The sequence below is a fragment of the Podarcis erhardii genome, assembly GCF_964252035.2.
Source record: "Podarcis erhardii genome assembly, chromosome: 2".
Classification (NCBI taxonomy): Eukaryota; Metazoa; Chordata; class Lepidosauria; order Squamata; family Lacertidae; genus Podarcis; species Podarcis erhardii.
In genome coordinates, this window is record NC_138498.1 from 106018459 (window position 1) to 106039126 (window position 20668).

General features: G+C 45.1%; 1 protein-coding gene across 1 annotated transcript in view; it reads left to right on the forward strand.

The window, feature by feature from the left end:
• The first annotated feature begins 6721 nt into the window (after positions 1-6721).
• The window catches only part of LOC309335177 (uncharacterized protein), a 35033-nt gene continuing 21086 nt past the window's right edge, over positions 6722-20668 (forward strand). The window contains exons 1-9 of the mRNA XM_081850052.1: positions 6722-6863; positions 8704-8854; positions 9619-9775; positions 11122-11235; positions 12342-12474; positions 14175-14332; positions 15695-15749; positions 18455-18555; positions 19335-19507. Of these exons, the coding sequence (XP_081706178.1) occupies positions 8733-8854; positions 9619-9775; positions 11122-11235; positions 12342-12474; positions 14175-14332; positions 15695-15749; positions 18455-18555; positions 19335-19507 (1013 nt within the window). The 5' untranslated portion in view covers positions 6722-6863; positions 8704-8732. The remainder of the gene's footprint in view (positions 6864-8703; positions 8855-9618; positions 9776-11121; positions 11236-12341; positions 12475-14174; positions 14333-15694; positions 15750-18454; positions 18556-19334; positions 19508-20668) is intronic.

The window sequence follows — 20668 nt, forward strand, 5'->3', positions numbered from 1 at the left end:
GAAACCACCTCCTTGCCTGTTGGACCCACCACTGGTCTTGTATGCTCAATCTTCGCATGTAGAGGAAGTCCCTGACTCACCAAGGGTTTGAGGCCCATTGGCTACACTCACCTGTTTTAGTTGGCTAGCCAAAGCCTCTTCCCAGCACTGTTGGGGGGGGATATCCTTCCTGCCCCCTAATACAGCATCCAATGATGTCAAGGACACTACAGTGGTACCTCGGGTTAAGTACTTAATTGGTTCCGTAGGTCCGTTCTTAACCTGAAACTGTTCTTAACCTGAAGCACCACTTTAGCTAATGGGGCCTCCCGCTGCCGCCGCGCCACCGGAGCACGATTTCTGTTTTCATCCTGAAGCAAAGTTCTTAACCCGAGGTACTATTTCCGGGTTAGCGGAGTCTGTAACCTGAAGCATATGTAACCCGAGGTACACAATTGATAATACAATAGGGAGTGTGGGGCGGGAGGTCCAATGACAAACTGGATGCAGCGCAAGAGGTAGATTGGCCCATTTGCAGGCAGGCTTGTATTCAAAGTCCCAGCCGGGGGAAGGAGTTTTGGCCCCTCGTCAGCTGGGCATCTCCACCAATAGCCGTTCGACATCGGATCATGCCAGGCAAGGTGCCGCCAGCCTGCAACGCAGCCGCACCCGTGAATGGCAAGCAGACTTTTGAGGGATAGCTGTGTTTTAGTTCACATATTGATTCAGGAAGTGTTATTGAGGTTGCTTCATATTCAAATGTGTACAGAATCAGGTCCCCCTCCACCCTGCTGCCTGCCACATGTTCACGCCCTTTAGAGGGCGAAAATGCAGGGAATTCTGATCACAAATCTCTGGAATCGAGGGCATCGTGATTTTTAATCACTAGTTACTCTGTTCCATCCAACCCAGCCCTGATTCTTTTGCATCATTACACAGCACACTGTAATCCAGTTCTTAACAGAGATCTAATCACCTTCCTTGGTGAGTAACAAATTTGCCTTTCTTGAAAAACAGAACTGGAAATCAGGTCTTTCTCTTTTTTTCACGGCGAAGAAATGGTGATCACTAAGAAAACTGCCAGTCCACTCGAGGATAATTATGGCTGAACAAAAGATAATGTGAATGGCCAGAAGAGGGCTAGAGAGAGAAACAGAACTCGTCTTGTCTGCAGGTGTGTCATGTTTTGTACGTCCACCTGTGCTGCCCATCCGAATATCTGCAAACTGAAAGCGAATATTGCAAAACACCACAAGTCATTCCGCACCCTACAACGGGAGGGTGGAAACCCAACATAAATAAGTCTAGCGTTTAAATGAATCTCTCCACCAGAAACATCACCACCACTGGGGCATTATTGACTTTAGTAATAATTATATACTGGGCCAGATTAGATTAATCTATTGGAATTGGCGTGGTGTTAGCAATCAATGGCTTACTCACAGAAAAATTTGCCAATAAAGATTGCCTCGCCGGTTAAGAACCAGTCTTCGACTCAGAGCTATTAGGGTTTATTGACTTGGGTTTATTGCGAAAACCTGATCTCACCCACTGAACGGAGGTTTGGTAAGCAAAATCTTCCTTCAGATTTTGCATGTGACTGATAGGATCCAGTGAGCAAGATCGGGTTTTCGCAAGGCACATCCGCAGAACAATGAGAAAAATTATTGAACTTCAGGAAGTTAATCAGTACACAATACAGTCAAAATACAGGTCAAGCAAAAGTGTGGATGAGCTTTTAGGGTCAATCAGTTTGGAAATTAAACAAGGCTACCCCCCAGAAAAGTTTAAACAGGGGGGCCGCTAGGGGCACATTGGAAGATGGCCGACAATACCATCTCTCCGGCTCACACGAGGTAATTAAGAGGCTGATATGGGAGTATGCAGCCTCCCTTGTTACCCCAAGGGAATGGGGAAAACTGCCTTGCCTGCGGTTGCCATAAATCACCCCCAGATTCGAAAGAAGGGGGTGAGGGCACTAGGCACACAGCCCTCGTGGGAGACAGCTCTCTCTGAAGCTGTCTCTGATCGCGCATCCTGGTTGCGGAGTTCAAAATAAACAATTCGAGAGAAGCAAATGCACATATTTCAAGTGAAGATTGGGAGATAAGACTGCTAATTAAAGTGATCTATGTGAAGTGGAGCGACAGGCTGGATTTAACAATAAATCAAGAAGAAGATTCATCAAAGGATCGGTATGTCGGAAGGGGAGGGGGACTTTTCTTTTTTTATCTTATGTGAGTACCTAACAATCCTGCCCCCCAAGAAAGAATTGTTGCAATTACTGATTACAAGCAGGATGATTAAGAACTGTGTGGAAATAAATTACTAATCAAAGATATGGCTTGTGGGAACATCGGGAAAGGAATGAAAGTTCTTTGTGACGCAGTTATAAAAAGAGAGATTTGCTACGGCAGGCCTGGCCACAGGATATCAAGGGGGAGGAGGACCATAGCTTGTTATTATATCGGACTGTGAGTTTGACCTGGCAGGGCCCCCTGAGAAAATTGAGGAGAGACTGGCAGGCCTGTGGAAATTAATGGACAGACTTTGGGAATGTTTTGTACGGAGGTGCGGAAATGGCATCTGTCTATTTTGATATGGCTCTTGGAGGAGTGTAAAATCCACACAGGATATAACAACGTTTGTTTTCAACCCGCTTGTGGAGACTACCAGAGATCACAAAGAAAGGAATATATGATAACAACAAGAAGATGAGGAAAATAACAAAGAGAAGATTGAACAGAACTGTGAATACTATTTTGACAGAACTGTGTACATTAAAGCAGCAGCAAGAGAGATGATTGGATCCCTTTCTGAGCTCGAAACATGGGTACTCTCAACAAAAATTTAAAAATTTGGCTGTGTAATTTGGAATTAATGTGATTTGGAATTAATGTGATTTGATTGGCCTGTTAATAAAAATTATTTGAAAAAAAGAAAAGAAAAGTTTAAACAGTTATGAAAGAGCTTCTAGGCCTTATCCACTGCTGAGTAATCCATTGAGAAAAAGGAAACTGAAATGTTTAAATTAACATTCTTAAAGGAACCAGAAGCTTTTCTGTTGGGAATTTTAGGCAGAGATATCCCGAAAAATATAAGAGAAATCTTTTTATATGCAACAGCAGCCGCCCGTCTATTAATAGCATCTACCGGTAATTGGAAGGGGGAAAAGATACCAACACTAACGGAATGGCAAAATAAATTAATAGACTATGTGGAAATGGCTCAATTAACAGATAGGTTAAGAGGTAACACAAAACAATCCTTTTCTCAAAAATGGGAAATGTTTAAGAGATACAAAAAACAACAGCGACATATTATCTATGGTAGTGTTTGAATGACCCTTGTGTACGTAAAATATTAAGAAATAAATAAAAATCGGTACAAGATGTTGTACGAAAGTATTAGAAAGTATATTAAATGTAAGGTAATAATTATAAGTACATTCAAAATCATGAAGGTCAACAATATTGGGAAAGGATGGGAAGTCTACATTTATTTTATTTCACTTTATTTTTTTATCGGTTACTTTATTTTATGTAATATTAATTTGATCTTAGCTTAGTTGAAATCTAAGCGGAACTAGAAGTTTAAATTAACACCTTATGGTAAATTAATTTAAGAATATATATTTTCTTTGTATGTATGTGTATGCGTGAAGTTAAATCTGTAATGACATTAATGAATTTCAATAAACATTTTTTTTTTCCACAAAAAGAAAAGAAAAGGAGCTTTTTAGTCCTAGGAAGAGAAAGGGAAAGATGATACTAGGCTTGAAGTTTAAAGCAAGGGGAAAGGAGCATTTTTTCAGCCCAAGGACCTCACTTGCTCACTTCAGGCGCAATGAGTGAGTGGAGCAACAGATGTGACTTTTCCCTTTGTACAATAGTTTATGTCCTGGTCAAGCAAAAGCAGGTTTTTCTGTATTCCCGGATCAAGGGCATAGAATCCAATGAGGGCATGCAGCAGGGCTGTGACCTAGTGATGGGGATTGACTTGGAGAGAGTACGGAGGGCTGGACTGGGAAACTTGGAGGGCTGCATTCATCTCCTGTCATGAACTGGCTGGATGTAGAGGGGTGGAGGGAGACACCAGCTGGGGAACCCCCAAGGGAAGAAGTCTCAGAACCAGAGGACTGGTGGTGGGGCGACGGTGAGTGGTCAGAGGGAGCAGACTGAGAGAAGTGTCAGAAGCGGATGAGGTCACTGGGTTTGGTGAGCAGGAAGAGTCTGTGGTAGAGGGCAGTTCAAACTCTGAGGCAGAAGCAGAGGCTGGAGGGGTGCGGGGCCAGGAGGCAGAGAGGTAGGCTGCTGAAGAAGCCAGGGAGTCTCCCCCTCCTGCTGCAACCAGCTCCTCTCCACCTTGTTTCCTAGGGCATACAGAGAAATGAAGAGGGCAGAACAGAGGGGGTTTTTAACAGCTTAAGAAAGACCCTGGAGAAGAGGAGCCTTAGCAAGCGGTGGGAAGATGGGGACCTTAAGTTCTCGCAACTGCCTCATTGGGACAACACCTGCTAGGAAAAGTTGTTGGGATCACTAGGGCTGCACTGTTTTGGTTTCTTTGAATAAAGTGTTAACTTCACTGACGCCGTATATTCTTTGATTGATGACCTACGCTTGACACCAGTTCCTGACAACTCCCCAGGCTTGTGGTTTACTCCCCTACTTTAAAGTATCCTGGAAGGATTAGTGGAATTAGGGCCTCAGGAGTAGGAGTAGGAGTACAGTAGTACCTTGGGTTACATACGCTTCAGGGTTACAGACTCCGCTGACCCAGAAATATTACCTCGGGTTAAGAACTTTGCTTCAGGATGAGAACAGAAATCGTGTGGCGGCAGCGGGAGGCCCCATTAGCTAAAGTGGTACCTCAGATTAAGAACAGTTTCAGGTTAGGAATGGACCTCCAGAACGAATTAAGTTCTTAACCCGAGGTACCACTGTAGTGTTTTTTGAGGGGTGACATCATATCCTTCCCCCTCCCTCCAAATCCACCATGTGAGATCCTGAATTGGCCAACTAGCGAATTTACACAAATCCGGAGGAATGAGAACACACAACATTCGTCTTTGAAAAAAAACATTTTTCTGTTTAAAGGGGAAAGGAAAAAAATATGCTCCAACCATATGAGAAAAGGGTGGTGAGAAATTTCTGGTGACACACAAGTAATCCATTGTTTTTCTTTGTCAATGGTTTCAAAAGCAGCAGATCTTGGCTTTGAGTCCCGGAAGACCTGTTCCCTGCCTTGCAGGCCTTTTCCTCCTGGCCTGGGAGGGTGAGGCCTTGACTGGCTCCAGCTACAAAAGCTGAGGCTGCGAACAGACTCTCTGGCTGGAGGGGGTTGTTGCTGGTGGGTTTTTGTATCTTTATTTTAGATTTTGATGTATGTGGAAATGGTTCAGTATGGTTTGGTATTTTGTATTGTTTTATTTATTGTTTTTGACTACTTTTGTTATGCTGTAGTTCTGTCTTTTTCTTCATGCTATAAGCTGCCTCGACCATGATTTGAACTGTGGAAAGGCGGACATACAAATAAAATTATGTATGGAAGACAGGAGTGCCTGGCGTGCTCTGGTCCATGGGGTCACAAAAAGTCGGACACGACTAAACGACTAAACAACAACAATGCAAATATGCGCACGCTCTTGGAACACATCCCACAGGAAATTGATGCTGGTGGCATTCTAGGGCACTTGAGACATCCTGAAAAATTGGACGGTGCTTCCTCTAACCCAGGATGGGGGGATGTGCAGCCTCCAACCCCTTTCAGCCCCAGCCAGCATGACCAGTTATCCAAGTTGCTGGGAGCAATATCTGTCCAGCAATATCTGGTTCCTCATATCTGCTGTAACAGAACCATTTTGACCAAGGGAAAGATGGACTAATAGCTTTTCCCACAGTACCCCTTGATTGTGTGGGGCAGGAGGGTGGGCAGTTATCATTCACATGAGTGGTAGTTGGTTCCAGAAAACAGTCACCTTGGTTTTCTCTGTGAAGTGAGATGTAAAGGTAAAGGTAAAGGTACCCCTGCCCGTACGGGCCAGTCGTGACCGACTCTAGGGTTGCACGCTCATCTCGCTCAAGAGGCTGGGAGCCAGCGGCGTCCGAAGACACTTCCGGGTCACGTGACCAGCGTGACGAAGCTGCAACTGGTGAGCCAGCACCAGCGCCGCACATGGAAACGCCGTTTACCTTCCCGCTATAAAGCAGTACCTATTTATCTACTTGCACTTAGGGGTGCTTTTGAACTGCCAGGTGGGCAGGAGCTGGGACCGAATGATGGGAGCTCACCCCGCCGCGGGGATTCGAACCGCCAACCTTACGATCAGCAAGTCCTAGGCACTGAGGTTTTACCCACAGCACCACCCGTGTCCTGAAGTGAGATGAGGTATTTCTTTTTCCATTTATATCCTTCTTTTCTTCTTCCTTCATGATACCCAAAGTACATGTGGCTTCCATAGGGTCGCCCACCCAAACCCCGACCAGACGTGAACCTGTTTAGCTTCAGCAAGGTGGCTACCTCATGTGCCTTCAGACCAGACCCTGGGACCATCCATCTGGAGTCAACCAAGACAGGAACAAAGCTGGTTTCAGGAATGTATCAGTCAGGGACACTAATCATTTGGTGACAAAACTCCTGGTGCTTCAGTCTTACAGTGAGACGGACATCAATATGAACCAGGCTCTGGAATATTCAGTAGCATCAAAGGGCGTTGGCAGGGTGTCGGCGGAAGAAATTATTATCTTAACACCTCCACCGACCTAGGGAAGAAATTGTTTATAACTTTGCAAGCTCCTCCTTCCTGCTACAAGACGCAGATGCCCACAGCCGTGACAGCAGTGAAAAAGTGAGGTTGGAGAACAGCTCACAACTTCCCACCCCAGGTAAGTTTCAGCATATGTTAGAAATAGGAGTGAGATTGCCATTTATGTATTTGTCAGCCTCTCTAAGCACGTTGGCTATGTCAGTGGAAAGAGGCAGGTGGATCAACCTGCTGAGATAATGTAAATCCTGTATCATAACACAACATTGATTGTAGTACATTGTGTAGAACAACTCATCCTTGGACACTTTGCTGAGCTCAGTACGGCGTATAAGAGGAAGGTTTGTTGTCCATTGTATTTATGTTGCTGGAATTCTGCTAGTGCTGGGAAATATCCTTGAGATTTACACAAGATGCTTGGGCTAAAAACCATTAAGTTTGGAGTGAAATAGATCTTTACTGGGTAGCATAAACTGTTGGCAGTGACTGGAATGCATATACTGTACCGTTCCTTCAGAAGCTTCTGGCTGCCTATTTCTCAATGTGGCTTAACCCTGATTGCACAGAACCATTCATCCCACACAATCAGAGTTGAAGCACACAGAGAGTTGAATGGAAAGATTTCAGAGAAGTGGTGCCAGGTGGCGAGTTTGGTTGTGAACTTTATGCACAGAATTCCAAATGAGGTTTAAGTTTAAAGTTTCGAACAGGCCTTTGTTTGTGCCAACGGCCAAATAGAACCCTTTGAGTTCATAGCGAGTTTGCTTTTATTAAAACACTCAGACTTGGGGTTGTGTCCAGTTGTGTTGCTCCGATGAAGCAGATGTTTGCATCAGTGGATCAGGAACAGAGGGCAACTTCTGCATATTCACACACAAACACACAACCTGCAGACTCCATTGCCCACTCTTCATTAGAGGCTTGGTGGAGAGCCGGTGTGGTGTAGTGGTTAAGGGCAGTAGACTCATAATCTGGGGAACCAGGTTCACATCTCCGCTCCTCCACATGCAGCTGCTGGGTGACTTTGGGCTAGTCACACTTCTCTGAGGCCTCTCAGCCTCACTCACCTCACAGAGTGTTTGTTGTGGGGGAGGAAGGGAAAGGAGAATGTTAGCCACTTTGAGACTCCTTCGGGTAGTGATAAAGTGGGATATCAAATCCAAACTCTTCTTCTTCTTCTTCTTTGGAACAACACGAGAGGTGGCACCAGAGGCTGCAGAGGGGAGGGCAAATCATCAAAAATAGCCACCCATCCCATTTAGCTGACAGGTGCTTCTGCTGAAATGAACTGGCTTCTGTCAACAGAAAGATGATACAACCCTTTGATAGTACAAGTGGGGCTTGCTGCAGAATGTTGGACTGTGGTGAGCTGGTCCTATGCAGCTTTTTGGCTAGGTAGCTGTGTCCTTTTCCATTTCCCCAGCTTCCTGTTATTTTACTCCAACAGATACTTAGTGGTTTCTGGCCATGGAACATGCTCAGCCCTCATTAGGGTCCTCACCCCTTGGGCTTATTTTCTTTCTGTCCTTTTTTCTCTCTCTCTCTTCACACCCACCCACACCCTGCAAGCCTTGGTGTTTTCCAAAGCCTGGAGTTACCCCCCTCTTGTGCATGGATGATGTTATTCTTATGTTTTGGCTGCGTAAATTTTGATACTCAGTCAATTCACTATTCGTAGTTAGGACTTCACGGGCAAGGAAACTGAGTTGTTTACCTGCTGTCTTCTTAAGATGCGTTTCAACCTCGGTTTGAAGGCATCTGAAGGCAGCCCTGTATCGGGAAATTTTTAATGTCTAATGTTTTACAATTTTTTATGTGCTGTAAGCCACCCAGAGTGGGAAACCCAGCCAGATGGTTAGGGTATAAATACAACAACAACAACAACAACATTTTGAGCTGTAATTTTTATTACCTGTACCCCTTTAATCTTTCCTGTTGTTGTCTAAATGTTTACTACGCAGGCAAATAAAGAGAACCTTAACTAGTTGCCATGAATTTCACTCTGGGCAAGATGCTGATGCTGATTGCATTCTTCTTTGTGGGTATCTTTTCAACCATCTTTAACAGGCGGTATTCCCACTGGACTTTACTATTGTTCAGGATCATGATCAGGTAAGTGTTTACCTAGGGAGATATATGGGGTGACTTGTAATGTCTTGGTCAAAGAGAGGCAAGCATCCGCATGCATGGTCTTACATAAAAACTGGATGAGAGATCACACAGGAGTCCCTCATCCTTGGCTCTGAATCCTACCCCTACCCCTTGCCTTGGGGAGTGTATTTCGGAAAAGAAAAGGCTAAGGAGTAAACCCTACACAAGTGTGGAGTCCCTAAGATGGTTGGATGGTGCTTTGCATGCCTCCTTCCAGCAACTCTTGCAGCCAAACATATTGCTCTGCTTTCCTTTGGACCACATCAGCAAGGTTGAGAGGAGGGTCTTGTTGACTGGGCAGCCCAGGACCTCTGGACACTCTGCCCAGGTCTGTTGCCTCAGGGGTGTCACTTTGGTGCTGCTAACGTAGTGGTTGGACTTCACCCCCAGAGGCACACTCCATTGTCTCTTGAGACAGACAGATGCCAACAACTATGGCTTATTACAAATTTGCCATCATCTTTGGCCAGAGCAGTAAACCTATGAGCTAAGAAGGGATTCTATAACTGTGATTCCTTCATCTGGTTTGGACCAGATGACCTTCCAACTCAATTCCATATTGGTACAGGAAGTACAAGTTAGGCCGGTTGGCATTTTAATGCAAACCAAAACTTATTTCTCCTCATGGTAGAGTTAGGCAGCTCCTTCCGCTCCTTGCTTTAACTGGAAGTGCTTCCTCTGAAGAACCACCAGTCTCTTCATCTTGCTTCTCTCTGTGCTTTTAGGTGCAAGCGTCTGAAGAGGGGCATGAAGGTGAAATTCGTTGAACATGAGGGCTACAGGTTCTGTTACTTCTGCCGAGGGAAACCAGGCTCCCAGCCATCGGTGCTGATGCTTCATGGCTTCTCATTCAACAAAGATATGTGGCTAGACACCATCAAAGTAGGTTTCCATTTTTCCAATAGGGCATCTTTGATGTCTCTTTTGTGCCTTCCCTGAGACTGTTGGAAATGACCAAACGTACCCAACTTTTACACCTTCAGCATTTGACTTGGGGCATTTTTCTCCCCAAGCCATTGTCAAAAAGGCAAGAGTTTCCCTGGTGAGACGTAAAGTGTGAGCAGCTGCCCTAAGGCCACACAACATCCTCATCTTTCTGTAGTGCAGGGCTTGGGGGCATCATGTGGCCAGATGCTGTTGGACTCCAACTCCCATCAGCACCAGCCGCAATGGCCAGTGGAACGGGTGAGAGGAACGTTACTCCAGCAACATCTGGAGGAGCCATAGTTTCCCTACCTCTGATTCAATGTGTTAAGATGCCATAGGTAAAGGTAAAGGGACCCCTGACCATTAGGTTCAGTCGTGACTGACTCTGTGGTTGCGGAGCTCATTTCGCTTTATTGGCCGAGGGAGCCGGCATACAGCTTCCGGGTCATGTGGCCAGCATGACTAAGCTGCTTCTGGTGAACCAGAGCAGCGCACGGAAATGCCGTTTATCTTCCCGCCAGAGTGGTACCTATTTATCTACTTGCACTTTGACGTGCTTTCGAACTGCTAGGTTGGCAGGAGTAGGGACCGAGCAACGGGAGCTCACCCTGTCGCAGGGATTTGAACCGCCGACTTTCTGATTGGCAAGTCCTAGGCTCTGTGGTTTAACCCACAGCGCCACCTGCGTCCCTACCTGGTTCAAAATTGTACAGCTGTGAGGCCAGGCTTGTTGGTCTAGCAAAGGAAGACAAGCTGGTGTCCCCCCAGCTGCTGTTGCGCTACAACTCCTGCACACCCCATGGCCAATAGTCAGGGATGGTCCCATAAGCCATGTGGTTGGTCACTGTGAGAAGAGCATGCTGGGTTAGATGTTCCCATCTAATGTTCCTGTGATGGGAGTTGTAATCCAGTAACAACCTGAAGGCATCACATTGGCTGCTTCTGGGTTGGGAGAGGCATGATTTAAAGTCTGGCGTTCAGCTGCCAAACCACCCCATGCTCTGGGGGGGACGGGACCATATCATAAAGAGGGAGTGGATGACCAAGTGGTAAATCTTATTGTCTGCATCATCTTACATCTCGGGCATTGCAGCTCTGCCTTTTTAACTTAATCCTATCTACCCACTCCATAATACACTCAAACATTTTCTCACTGTATATGTTTCTTTATACCCTAGGCTAAAGAAGGGTGTAATGGTATTTATTTGGGCACACCCACCACTCCACCCCTTCGATAATGACCAGCCCAGTTATGGTTGCTTTGAATTCTCGGTCTCATTTCCGATGCCATCTTTCCCCAGCTCTTTCCAAAGGACCTCCACGTGGTCTGCCTTGACATGCCAGGCCACGGAGAAACCACTCGCCTGCTGGCGGAAAGTTACACGGCAGTTAACCAAGCAAAAATGATACACCAGGTAAGGCTGGCAAGCAAGTGGTTCTGGACTGGTAAGGGCGTCACCGCCGCTGATCGATGAAGTATGCAGATTGCCTTGGCTCCGATTGCTTAAGCTGGAGCCAAGGAGCTGGTTTTGCAATCACTCGCCAGCAGGGTGCATTGCAGTTTTCCCATTCCTGCGGAAGCTTTCCATGAAAACCTTCCTGCTCCACAGCCTCTGCTGATTATTATTTTAAAGAGACTCCAAAGTAGGAATGATTGGCAGCAGCTAGGGACTTGCTTGGGAAATTCCCTTTGCATGGCAAGTTCCCGCCCCCCCCCCCAAGGTGGAAATAATGACGCATGACACAATTATTAAGGTTAATGGGCTAAAAAAGGCCACAGCTTTTTTGGTTACAGGTGATGAGCAGTATTGGCTTAGGTATTGGTCCTAACCAACTATATCCGATTTCAGCCCGTCTGCTTGAAGTCCAGGAAGGGTTAACCACCAGTAGGGGGAGTCCTGCTGATGCACATCAACTAGGAACTTCCCCGGGTCACCGATAGGGGGCGTGCCTTAGGCCCTCACCTCCTTAGGCTTCGGATAGGGCCACGCCCCCCGGAATCCTTTATCGGACTACCCTTCCATGTGGGGGGCAGGTGATGGCGTAACCTCCCCTCTTCCATCTACAGAACTATACCAATGCCTAACCACCAATACCCAGAAAGTTGTGACGATTTGCTACGAGGTAGGCGAAAACCAAGTGGCTGGTGCCAATTTGCCAAGTGGAAAAATTCCTACCAGGCCCCTCAACAGCAACCAACCAAGATCCATAGCAAGGTCAAAGACAAAACCTTAAAGGGCGGGAGGGTGGGAAAGCCAAACAGCTGTGGAGCGGCAAAGAGGAGATCCCCGGCCGCGTTCTGCCTTAAATAGGGCAGGCCATGCCCCCAGAGCCAGCCGATTGGATGGCCAGGTGGTGACACGGCCGGGAATCCCCCCAATCGCGTGGGAGCTGGGCTCCAGCCACCGCGCATGTGGTAGGGCCGTGAAGCCCGCAACCCCACCTCTGCTGAAGGGCGGAAGTGGCTAAACAAGTATGGACACCTTTAACATCCAGCTTAACCTCATGTTTCTTCTTTCAGTTTGTTGAGTGCATTGGCCTGAACCAAAAGCCTTTCCACCTGGTTGGCATGTCCATGGGTGGAACAATTGCTGGTATTTATGCGGCTCAGTATCCATCTGATGTCTCTCGCTTGTCTCTCCTTTGCCCACCTGGTGAGTGTCTGAGGCAGGGGTGGGGAATGTCAGACCTGGGGACCAGATGCAACTCCACCTCCCACAACCCCTTGTTGTTGTTTAGTCGTTTAGTCGTGTCTGACTCTTCTTGACCCCATGGCCCAGAACACGCCAGGCACTCCTGTCTTCCACTGCCTCCCGCAGTTTGGTCAAACTCATGCTGATAGCTTCGAGAACACTGTCCAACCATCTCCTTCTCCTTGTGCCCTCAATCTTTCCCAACATCAGGGTCTTTTCCAGGGAGTCTTCTCTTCTCATGAGGTGGCCAAAGTATTGGAGCCTCAGCTTCACAATCTGTCCTTCCAGTGAGCACTCAGGGCTAATTTTCTTAAGAATGGATGTGTTTGATCTGCCTGCAGTCCATGGGACTCTCAAGAGGCTCCTCTGGCACCATAATTCAGAATCATCAATTCTTCAGCGATCAGCCTTCTTTATGGTCCGGTTCTCACTTCCATACATCACTACCCACAACCCCTAGGCCTCTCTATTTCATCCTCCAAACTCTCCCCTGGTCACACCCTCTCACCAGCCTTGCTTTGCATCCCAGATTCCTGGCTGCAATTTGTCCTTGAACACTGATGATTGCCTCTTGCTTGTCTGACTGAAGGATAGAGAGGATTGTGTGAGTGTATATGGAAACTAGCCCTATACTATTAAAGCACATTCTTCCCCTCAAAGAATCTTGGGCACTGCAGTTAATCCCTCACAGAGTTCCTGTTGCCAGCAACACATAACAAACTACCATGCCCAGAATTATCTGAGGTGGAAAAATGTGCTTTGAATGTGTTCAAAAGGTACAGTGGTACCTCGGGTTACAGACGTTTCAGGTTATGCGTTTTCAGGTTATGGATGCGCCAAAACCCGGAAGTACCAGAACAGATTACTTCTGGGTTTCAGCCATCACAATTTGCACATGCGCAGAAGCGCCAAATCGCGTCACACACGTGCGCAGACGCAGCACTGCAGGTTGAGAACGTACCTCCCTCACAGATCACATTTGCAACCCAAGGTTCCACTGTACAGTGTATCGTTCTCAGTGCTGCTCAGAGAGTAGTTTCTCTTCACAGACAGACACAGTAGTACCTCGGTTTTCTAACGTCATCTGCTCTGGAAGACTGTTCGACTTCTGAAACATTCAAAAACTGAGGCACAAAGGGAGGTCTGCAAATTTAACTGAGAAAATTGAGAAACACTCAACGGAAGCCGTTGGATTTCTGCGGTGCTTTCGAAAACCGAGGTACCACTATATACAAATATATACAATATACGGGGAGGAACCTAACCCATACAGTCTTATATAAATTTGAAATTATTATCCTAACACATATGTTAATATCAATAGCGTACCACGTTTGGCAACTGTGCTAGGACTATTGAGGTAGCCACCCGCAATATTCCTTGTTCCATTAGCTCACTCCAGTCCCAACTTCTATTCCAGCCGTTACCAACTTGGCCTTGCAGATATTTGCTGCACTACAACTCCCATCAGGCCTTGCCAGCATGTTCTTACTGCCTGGGGCTGATGGGAGTTGTGGTCCAACAACATCTAAATGGGGCCAGGTTGGCAAAGGCTATTGCGGACTTTCAGCCCTGTTCTGTGGTACCAGATCTCCCATTTATAGCAACCGGTTGACCAGTAACTACAATTCTAAGCCGCACATTTTCTCCCAACTCTTTAGGCCTACGGTATGCAGCAGATAATGAGTTCATCAAACGTTTGAAGGAGCTGCGGAAATCTACCAACTCACACAGCAACCCTCTGGTTCCTTTGACCGTAAAACAGGGAGAAAGTTTGCTCAGACTTGGCTTATACCGTCCCAGCAGTACAAACATGCAGGTGAAGAGGTAGCGCCCTGAAAAATTGTAGGGCTCTGGCCTAATAGTTTGTAGCAATGTCCCAGACCTTGGCAAGCTTGTCCACCTGCCTGCCTGCCTGCCTGTCTTCTGCAGCGTTTGGTGGTACAGGCAGGAGAGGCACGAGATGAAATCTGAAACAGAAGGCTGGGTAAATAGACTGTGTTTGGTGAACTTGCAACTTTTCATTTGTCAGGGATTCTTAAGCTCAGTTGGTTAGAGCGTGGTGTTGTTAACACCAAGGTTGCAGATTCGATCCCCATATGGGACAGCTGCACATTACTGAATTGCAGGGGGTTGGGCTAGTGTCAGGGTTCAGGGAATCGGCTCCCCCCACCCCTGTGGCCATAAATGAGCAGATCAAATGAAAGGAATTCTTACCAGTAAGTTTATTTAATAAACACAGAGAAGGGCAAAAGAAAGCATCTAACTAGAATGGCAGTGCTCCCAGTAAAGGTCACTCCCCCTCTCCGTCCATATTAATCCACTTCACTCCCACATCTTGTAATCTGAATCTATAGTCTCTGCGCTTTCTGTTCTGACACTTTCTGAGCTCTCTGTGTCTTTGGGGAAGGGGGATGGATACTATCCAGAGACTGTGAATCTGTTAACTCTCTCTCTTCTAGTGTTTCTTCTGCTAGCTGTTCCCCATTCAGTATTTCCCAGCTTCTGCCTTCTGAACTATGCCCTTCTGCAAACCACGGTTCCAAATCTATACTGTCCTCCTGCTCCTGGGAAAATTCAGGATCAGGGGAGGGGGGAGGGGAGGGGGAGGCCCCCACCATTCTTCCTCAGTGCAGTGCTCCTCAGCACGGTCCCTGACTGCTAGATGATCCTCAGGGTCTCTTCCAACTCCACAATTCTATGAATCTATGATTTTTAGCTGTGATTGGTGTATTGCAGAGAGTTGGACTTCTTCTTCTTCTTCTTCATTCTACCTCACCCATCTAGCTGGGCTGCCCCAGCCACTCTAGGCCACCCTTGGGATCCCTCACAAGACTATATTTCTCTGCTTCTAATTAGGAGAGAGCTCCCACATCCCTTTCTCCGAAGGAACTGCACTGGAAACTTCATCCATCCATTCATTATATAGTGCCATCAATCTGCATGATGATTTACAGAGGATAGGTCTCTTCCTGAAGACAATATAAACAGTGAAATGGCAGGAAAAGGGGGCAAGTGCAGTCGGACTTAAAAGTTGCATGTGTTGAGGTTTGGCTTGGAACATGCGGAAGCTGCCTTATTTTGGCCAGACCATTGGTGCATGTAGCTCACTTTTGTCTACAGGGGTTGCCAACCTTTCCAGGCCGTCTTACTTTTCTTTTCTTTTTCTTCGTCCCCTTAGCTCCTAAAGGGATATCTGGAAGACAGGAGGCCACACAAGTCTTTCTTCTTAAAATGTAAGTTCAATAGCATTGCCTACGCTCTGCCTGGGGATTTTCACAGAGGCTGATCCTGGTTTCCTATCAATATGCTAGATGGAACAAAGATATGCAGCCGAGCCCAGCTGTTGTCTTGTGTTTTGGTTTTTTAAAATATATTTAAATTTTATTAACATATAAAACACATACATATACATTTACACAATGCACATACACAACACGCTACCTTATTTTCATAACATAAAACATACCTACGTTACTCTATAAAATACCTACCTATGCTATATATATCAGCATACCTACACACCTACCCTACACGGACACCCACCAAGTGACTTGACTTCCAGCCGTTCTTGTTACGCTTTATTTTTCCAACTAGCTTAAACGCATTTCATTATTTCTTTAATCTCTTCTTCTATCTTTACTTTACTCTCCTTTCACTCTAATCATTTTCTGGATTCACTCAATATCTGTCAGAAGTTCTACTTTTTCCACATAAATTTTGATGTACAGTGGTACCTCGGGTTACATACGCTTCAGGTTACATACGCTTCAGGTTACAGACTCCGCCAACCCAGAAATATTACCTCGGGTTAAGAACTTTGCTTCAGGATGAGAACAGAAATTGTGCTCCGATGGTGTGGCGGCAGCAGGAGGCCCCATTAGCTGAAGTGGTACCCCAGGTTAAGAACAGTTTCAGGTTAAGTACGGACCTCCGGAACAAATTAAGTACTTAACCTGAGGTACCACTGTATTCCTTAAAGATAGCCCACTCCTTATTCTCTTTTTGTACCATATCTCCTCTTATCCTCCCTGTTAGTTCGGCAAAATGGAAGCTGTTGTCTTGAGGCAGCAGATTTGCTCTTGTACCATGTTTAACAGTCAGGGGAAACTCCTGGGAACTGCAGTTTGTTAAGGATGCTGGGAGTTGTAGGTCTGTGAAGTCAGTAGAGGGTGGTGTCCGTTGGGATAAGTAGAGTGTTAGGCAGGAGGCCAACAGTAGGTGGAGCCAGAGCCAACCAATCAACTAATTCTAGTTTTGCCCCTTCGCTCCTCCCTGCTTGAGTTCTACAAGGACAGTGCTAAGACTTAAGGTGAAGGAAACTGATAGCAGGTGCCACCCTCTGGACTGGTTCTAAGGAAGAAGGCAGATTTGTCATGAAAAACAGAGTTAGGTTCCTTTTTACCTTTATCAGAGCGTTTTCAAGAAAGACCAAATGACACAATTAATTTAATCAGTTCTATATCTGTAATTCAATAACGTCTTTATCCTTGATTCTTCAGAGCCCAACCATCTGGTTCTCATTCATACTTCAGACATTCATGTCCATTCATATCAGCATTCAGACCCATCAAACATACTAAATATATATGCAATTATAAAATGAGATCATGTTTGATTCTCACAGACCATTCCTGTGACTTAAAAACATCTTAGTAAATCACATATATTCTGTAAGAGATTCAGCATATCCCTGAACATTAGGAAAATGCATGTTGTTGTTTGATAGTTTGGGGAGCCTGAAACCAACTGTATTGAAAGAATACCTTTAATATGATCATAACACCTTTATTCACACACAATTTATAAAAAAAAACTTCCACCCTCACAGATTGAGATGAATGTCAGTGCCCCACTTGTTGTAATCAATCAGCTTCCACTGCACCCTTAACAAATTACACTTTCCAGGATTCTGTAAAGGGAAGCCATGACTGTGAAAGTGGCCTAATAGTTCTTTAAATGTATAGCGTGAATGTGGCCTTGCGCAGAGGCAGATTTAGGGCAGTGCAACCCGTTCTGCCGCACCGGGTGCCAAGCCTAGGGCAGAGCAGAACAGAAGGTGAGAGGTGTGTGGGGGGGGGGATTTTTGACCTTGTACGTGGCTCTGCTGAAATTTGAAAGACCAAAATCTGTCCCACCTTGCGCATTTGTAAATAAACCCAAATATTACAAAATGAAAACAAGAAAAGCCATACGTCTCCAGATGTCATTAATACTTGTTAAGTTGTGGGTGAACATATCAGACGACACAGCGATTCTTCAAACAGCTCTTGTTTATTCAGAGGCCAGAACTGAACTGAACTGAACTGAAGGGTTTAGTCAGCCTGCTTATATATAGCTCCAGTACAACGTAACTGTAACAATTTTCTAAAACTATCCAATCACTGAACATCACTTTCGATCCCTTATTTGCATAACTATCTACAGTATCCCCCTGCTGGCCCAGGGTGAGAACTTCAGTACATAACAATACTCCAACTTCCACCAGCCTCAGCGAGCACGGCTAATGATAAGGGATAATAGGAACTGTAGTCCAGCAACAGTTGTGGGGAGAAGGGGGCACAGTGTCTTCATGGCTGCTGACTTTAGGCACTCCTTTGCTTCGTCACAGAAAAGTGTCAGGACATATCACATTTTATGTCTGTAGCAATCTCTAAAGAAGGGTGCTTATCTACATTTTTCCACCACAATAAACAGACCAGGGGGGCAATGCACACAGCATTCAGATAGGACACACTTTTTCATGTGTGGGGCTGGTCCTGTGTTTCTAAGAAGACATGCAAAGTGACCCTGTGATGATTCAACATGGTTGTTGGGCTTCTGGGTTTCTCTTCTGCTGCAAAACAGACGCACACCTAACTTCAGGGCAACAAGCCTGGAAATGCGCAACAGGTAAAACGGCCACAGAAACAGGCCTGACTCTGCTTCTTTCTTGGAAAAGGCTTTTTAGACATGTCCAGCAAGGAGTCCAGGTACCGCTTGCATGACAGCCTGAGCAAGATCAGGGCTCCAGCGCAAATCATCTGGGGAAGGGAGGACAAGGTAAGCTAACTGGTTAAATCAGCAAGGGTACACTGGGCTAAAGATTTAGGTCATCATATTGACACAGCCTCATGGGAAAAAACTGTGGAGAGCGGATATGAAATTTACAGCCCGTTTTACTTTAAAGGAAAAAAATTATGAAAATGCTATACAGGTGGTATTTAATGCCAAATAAATTAGCAAAGATGTATGGACTGTGTCCAATAAATTATGGAAGTGTAAACATAAGGAATAGACAAAGCAAGATGTATTTGTAGGTAGAGTGAGACGGATGTAACAAATTGAGAGAAATGTTCATGAAATGGTCCTGAACTGGTCTTCTGCAGTGTGCTTCGGTAATAATAATAATAATTTATTATTTATTATTGATTAGCATATTTGTGTGAGATTATACGGGGAAAATATGGAATAACAGATACAATCTTGCTTAAAATGTATATAGGAAGTGCAGTGTAAGCGATGGAAATCAATCAATGAAATTTTATTATTATTATTATTATTCTCATATTGAGATATTTGTAGAATAAATTTGGAAGAAACTCTTCCAACTTTTCTTCTTCTTCTTTTCTCTTTATTTTTTCTTCTTCTTTTCTCTTTTCTGTTTCTTTTCTCTTTTGTTCTTTTTTTCATATATATGTGCTTATTTGAAATATATATGTATGTATGTATGTATTTGCAATATTTTGCCTATATTTTGTAACAATTATGTTAAATAAATAAAATATTATTAATAAATAAATAAATAAATAAAACAATGCACACATTGTTTTGTTGTTTAGGTGATGGATCCTTCCGGGGCAGAAATGTTAGCCAATGCCATCCCTTCCTCCCAAGTGCATATGCTGGAGAAATGTGGACACTTCATCACTCTCGATAGGCCCAGGAAACTGTCAAAACTTCTTCTGGAGTTCCACTATTCAGTCTGTGGCACAGCAGAGAATAAGAAGATGGCGTAAACCTCACCAAGGATGGAGCAGCAGCTCATGAAGATTCAAAGCAACTTGGTACCTCAGAAAGGACAATGTGGAAACGACATTTTGAATGTTTGTGAATGTTTCCTTCCCCCCCTGCATTTTTCACAACAAAAGGTTTATGGAATATGATATATGGGCTCTGCACAGGGCCCAGGCAGGAGGAATTTGCATGCTTCATTTTCTATGTCACAACTTGTAATTAGGCCATGCCAGTGGGGAGAAACCAACCAACTTGTGGGTATTAGATTTCAGATTGCAATCCTATCTAGGGGCGAGAACCATTGAATGCACTGAGAGATATTTATAAGTAAACATGTGAAGGGTTGCACCAGATGGCTGCAATGTTATGCTTACTTAACTGGGAATAAGTTCTTTTGAACTCGATGGGTGTAACACTGCCGAAAATGCATTAAAACTGTGGAAGATAAAATAGGTTTTCTCAATCTAAGGAATAATGTTTTGAAATACAGTGGTACCTCGGGATACATACGCTTCAGGTTACAGACTGCACTAACCCAGAAATAGTGCTTCGGGCTAAGAACTTTGCTTCAGGATGAGAACAGAAATTGTGCTCCAGCGGCGTGGCGGCAGTGGGAGGCCCCATTAGCTAAAGTGGTGCTTCAGGTTAAGAACAGTTTCAGGTTAAGAATGGACCTCCGGAACGAATTAAGTACTTAACCTGAGGTACCACTGTATGGTGAAATCATCTAAGCTACATGGTATTTTGAACACTTTCCTCCATCTCAAAACTGGACTGCATCCGCTTATGAAATCTTTGCTTAATTTTGATCTGTTGCCAGCAAGTCACCCAACAGCCTCCTATGAATATTTGACTTATGCATCGGAGCAGGAGAACGCATTAGATAAAGGTGAGACCCAGAGTGAAGTGGGATACTGCAGAAAGAACGGGTTGGTCAGAGGCAAAGCTGGGTCTCTGCAAGATGGCATGATTTGAAGCAGGGACCCTTGAAGTGCTTTGTGGTGCCTTGATGATGCAGATATTTTAAAAAATGTTGCAGACAAGCATCTCCTAAAAGTGAACATGCCTGTCATTCACCCAAAGGTCCCAGAGTGGGTTACAACAATTAAAGCACAAACAAGTTACAGAAATGAGGTGAGTCCTAAAAATATGTATCTTG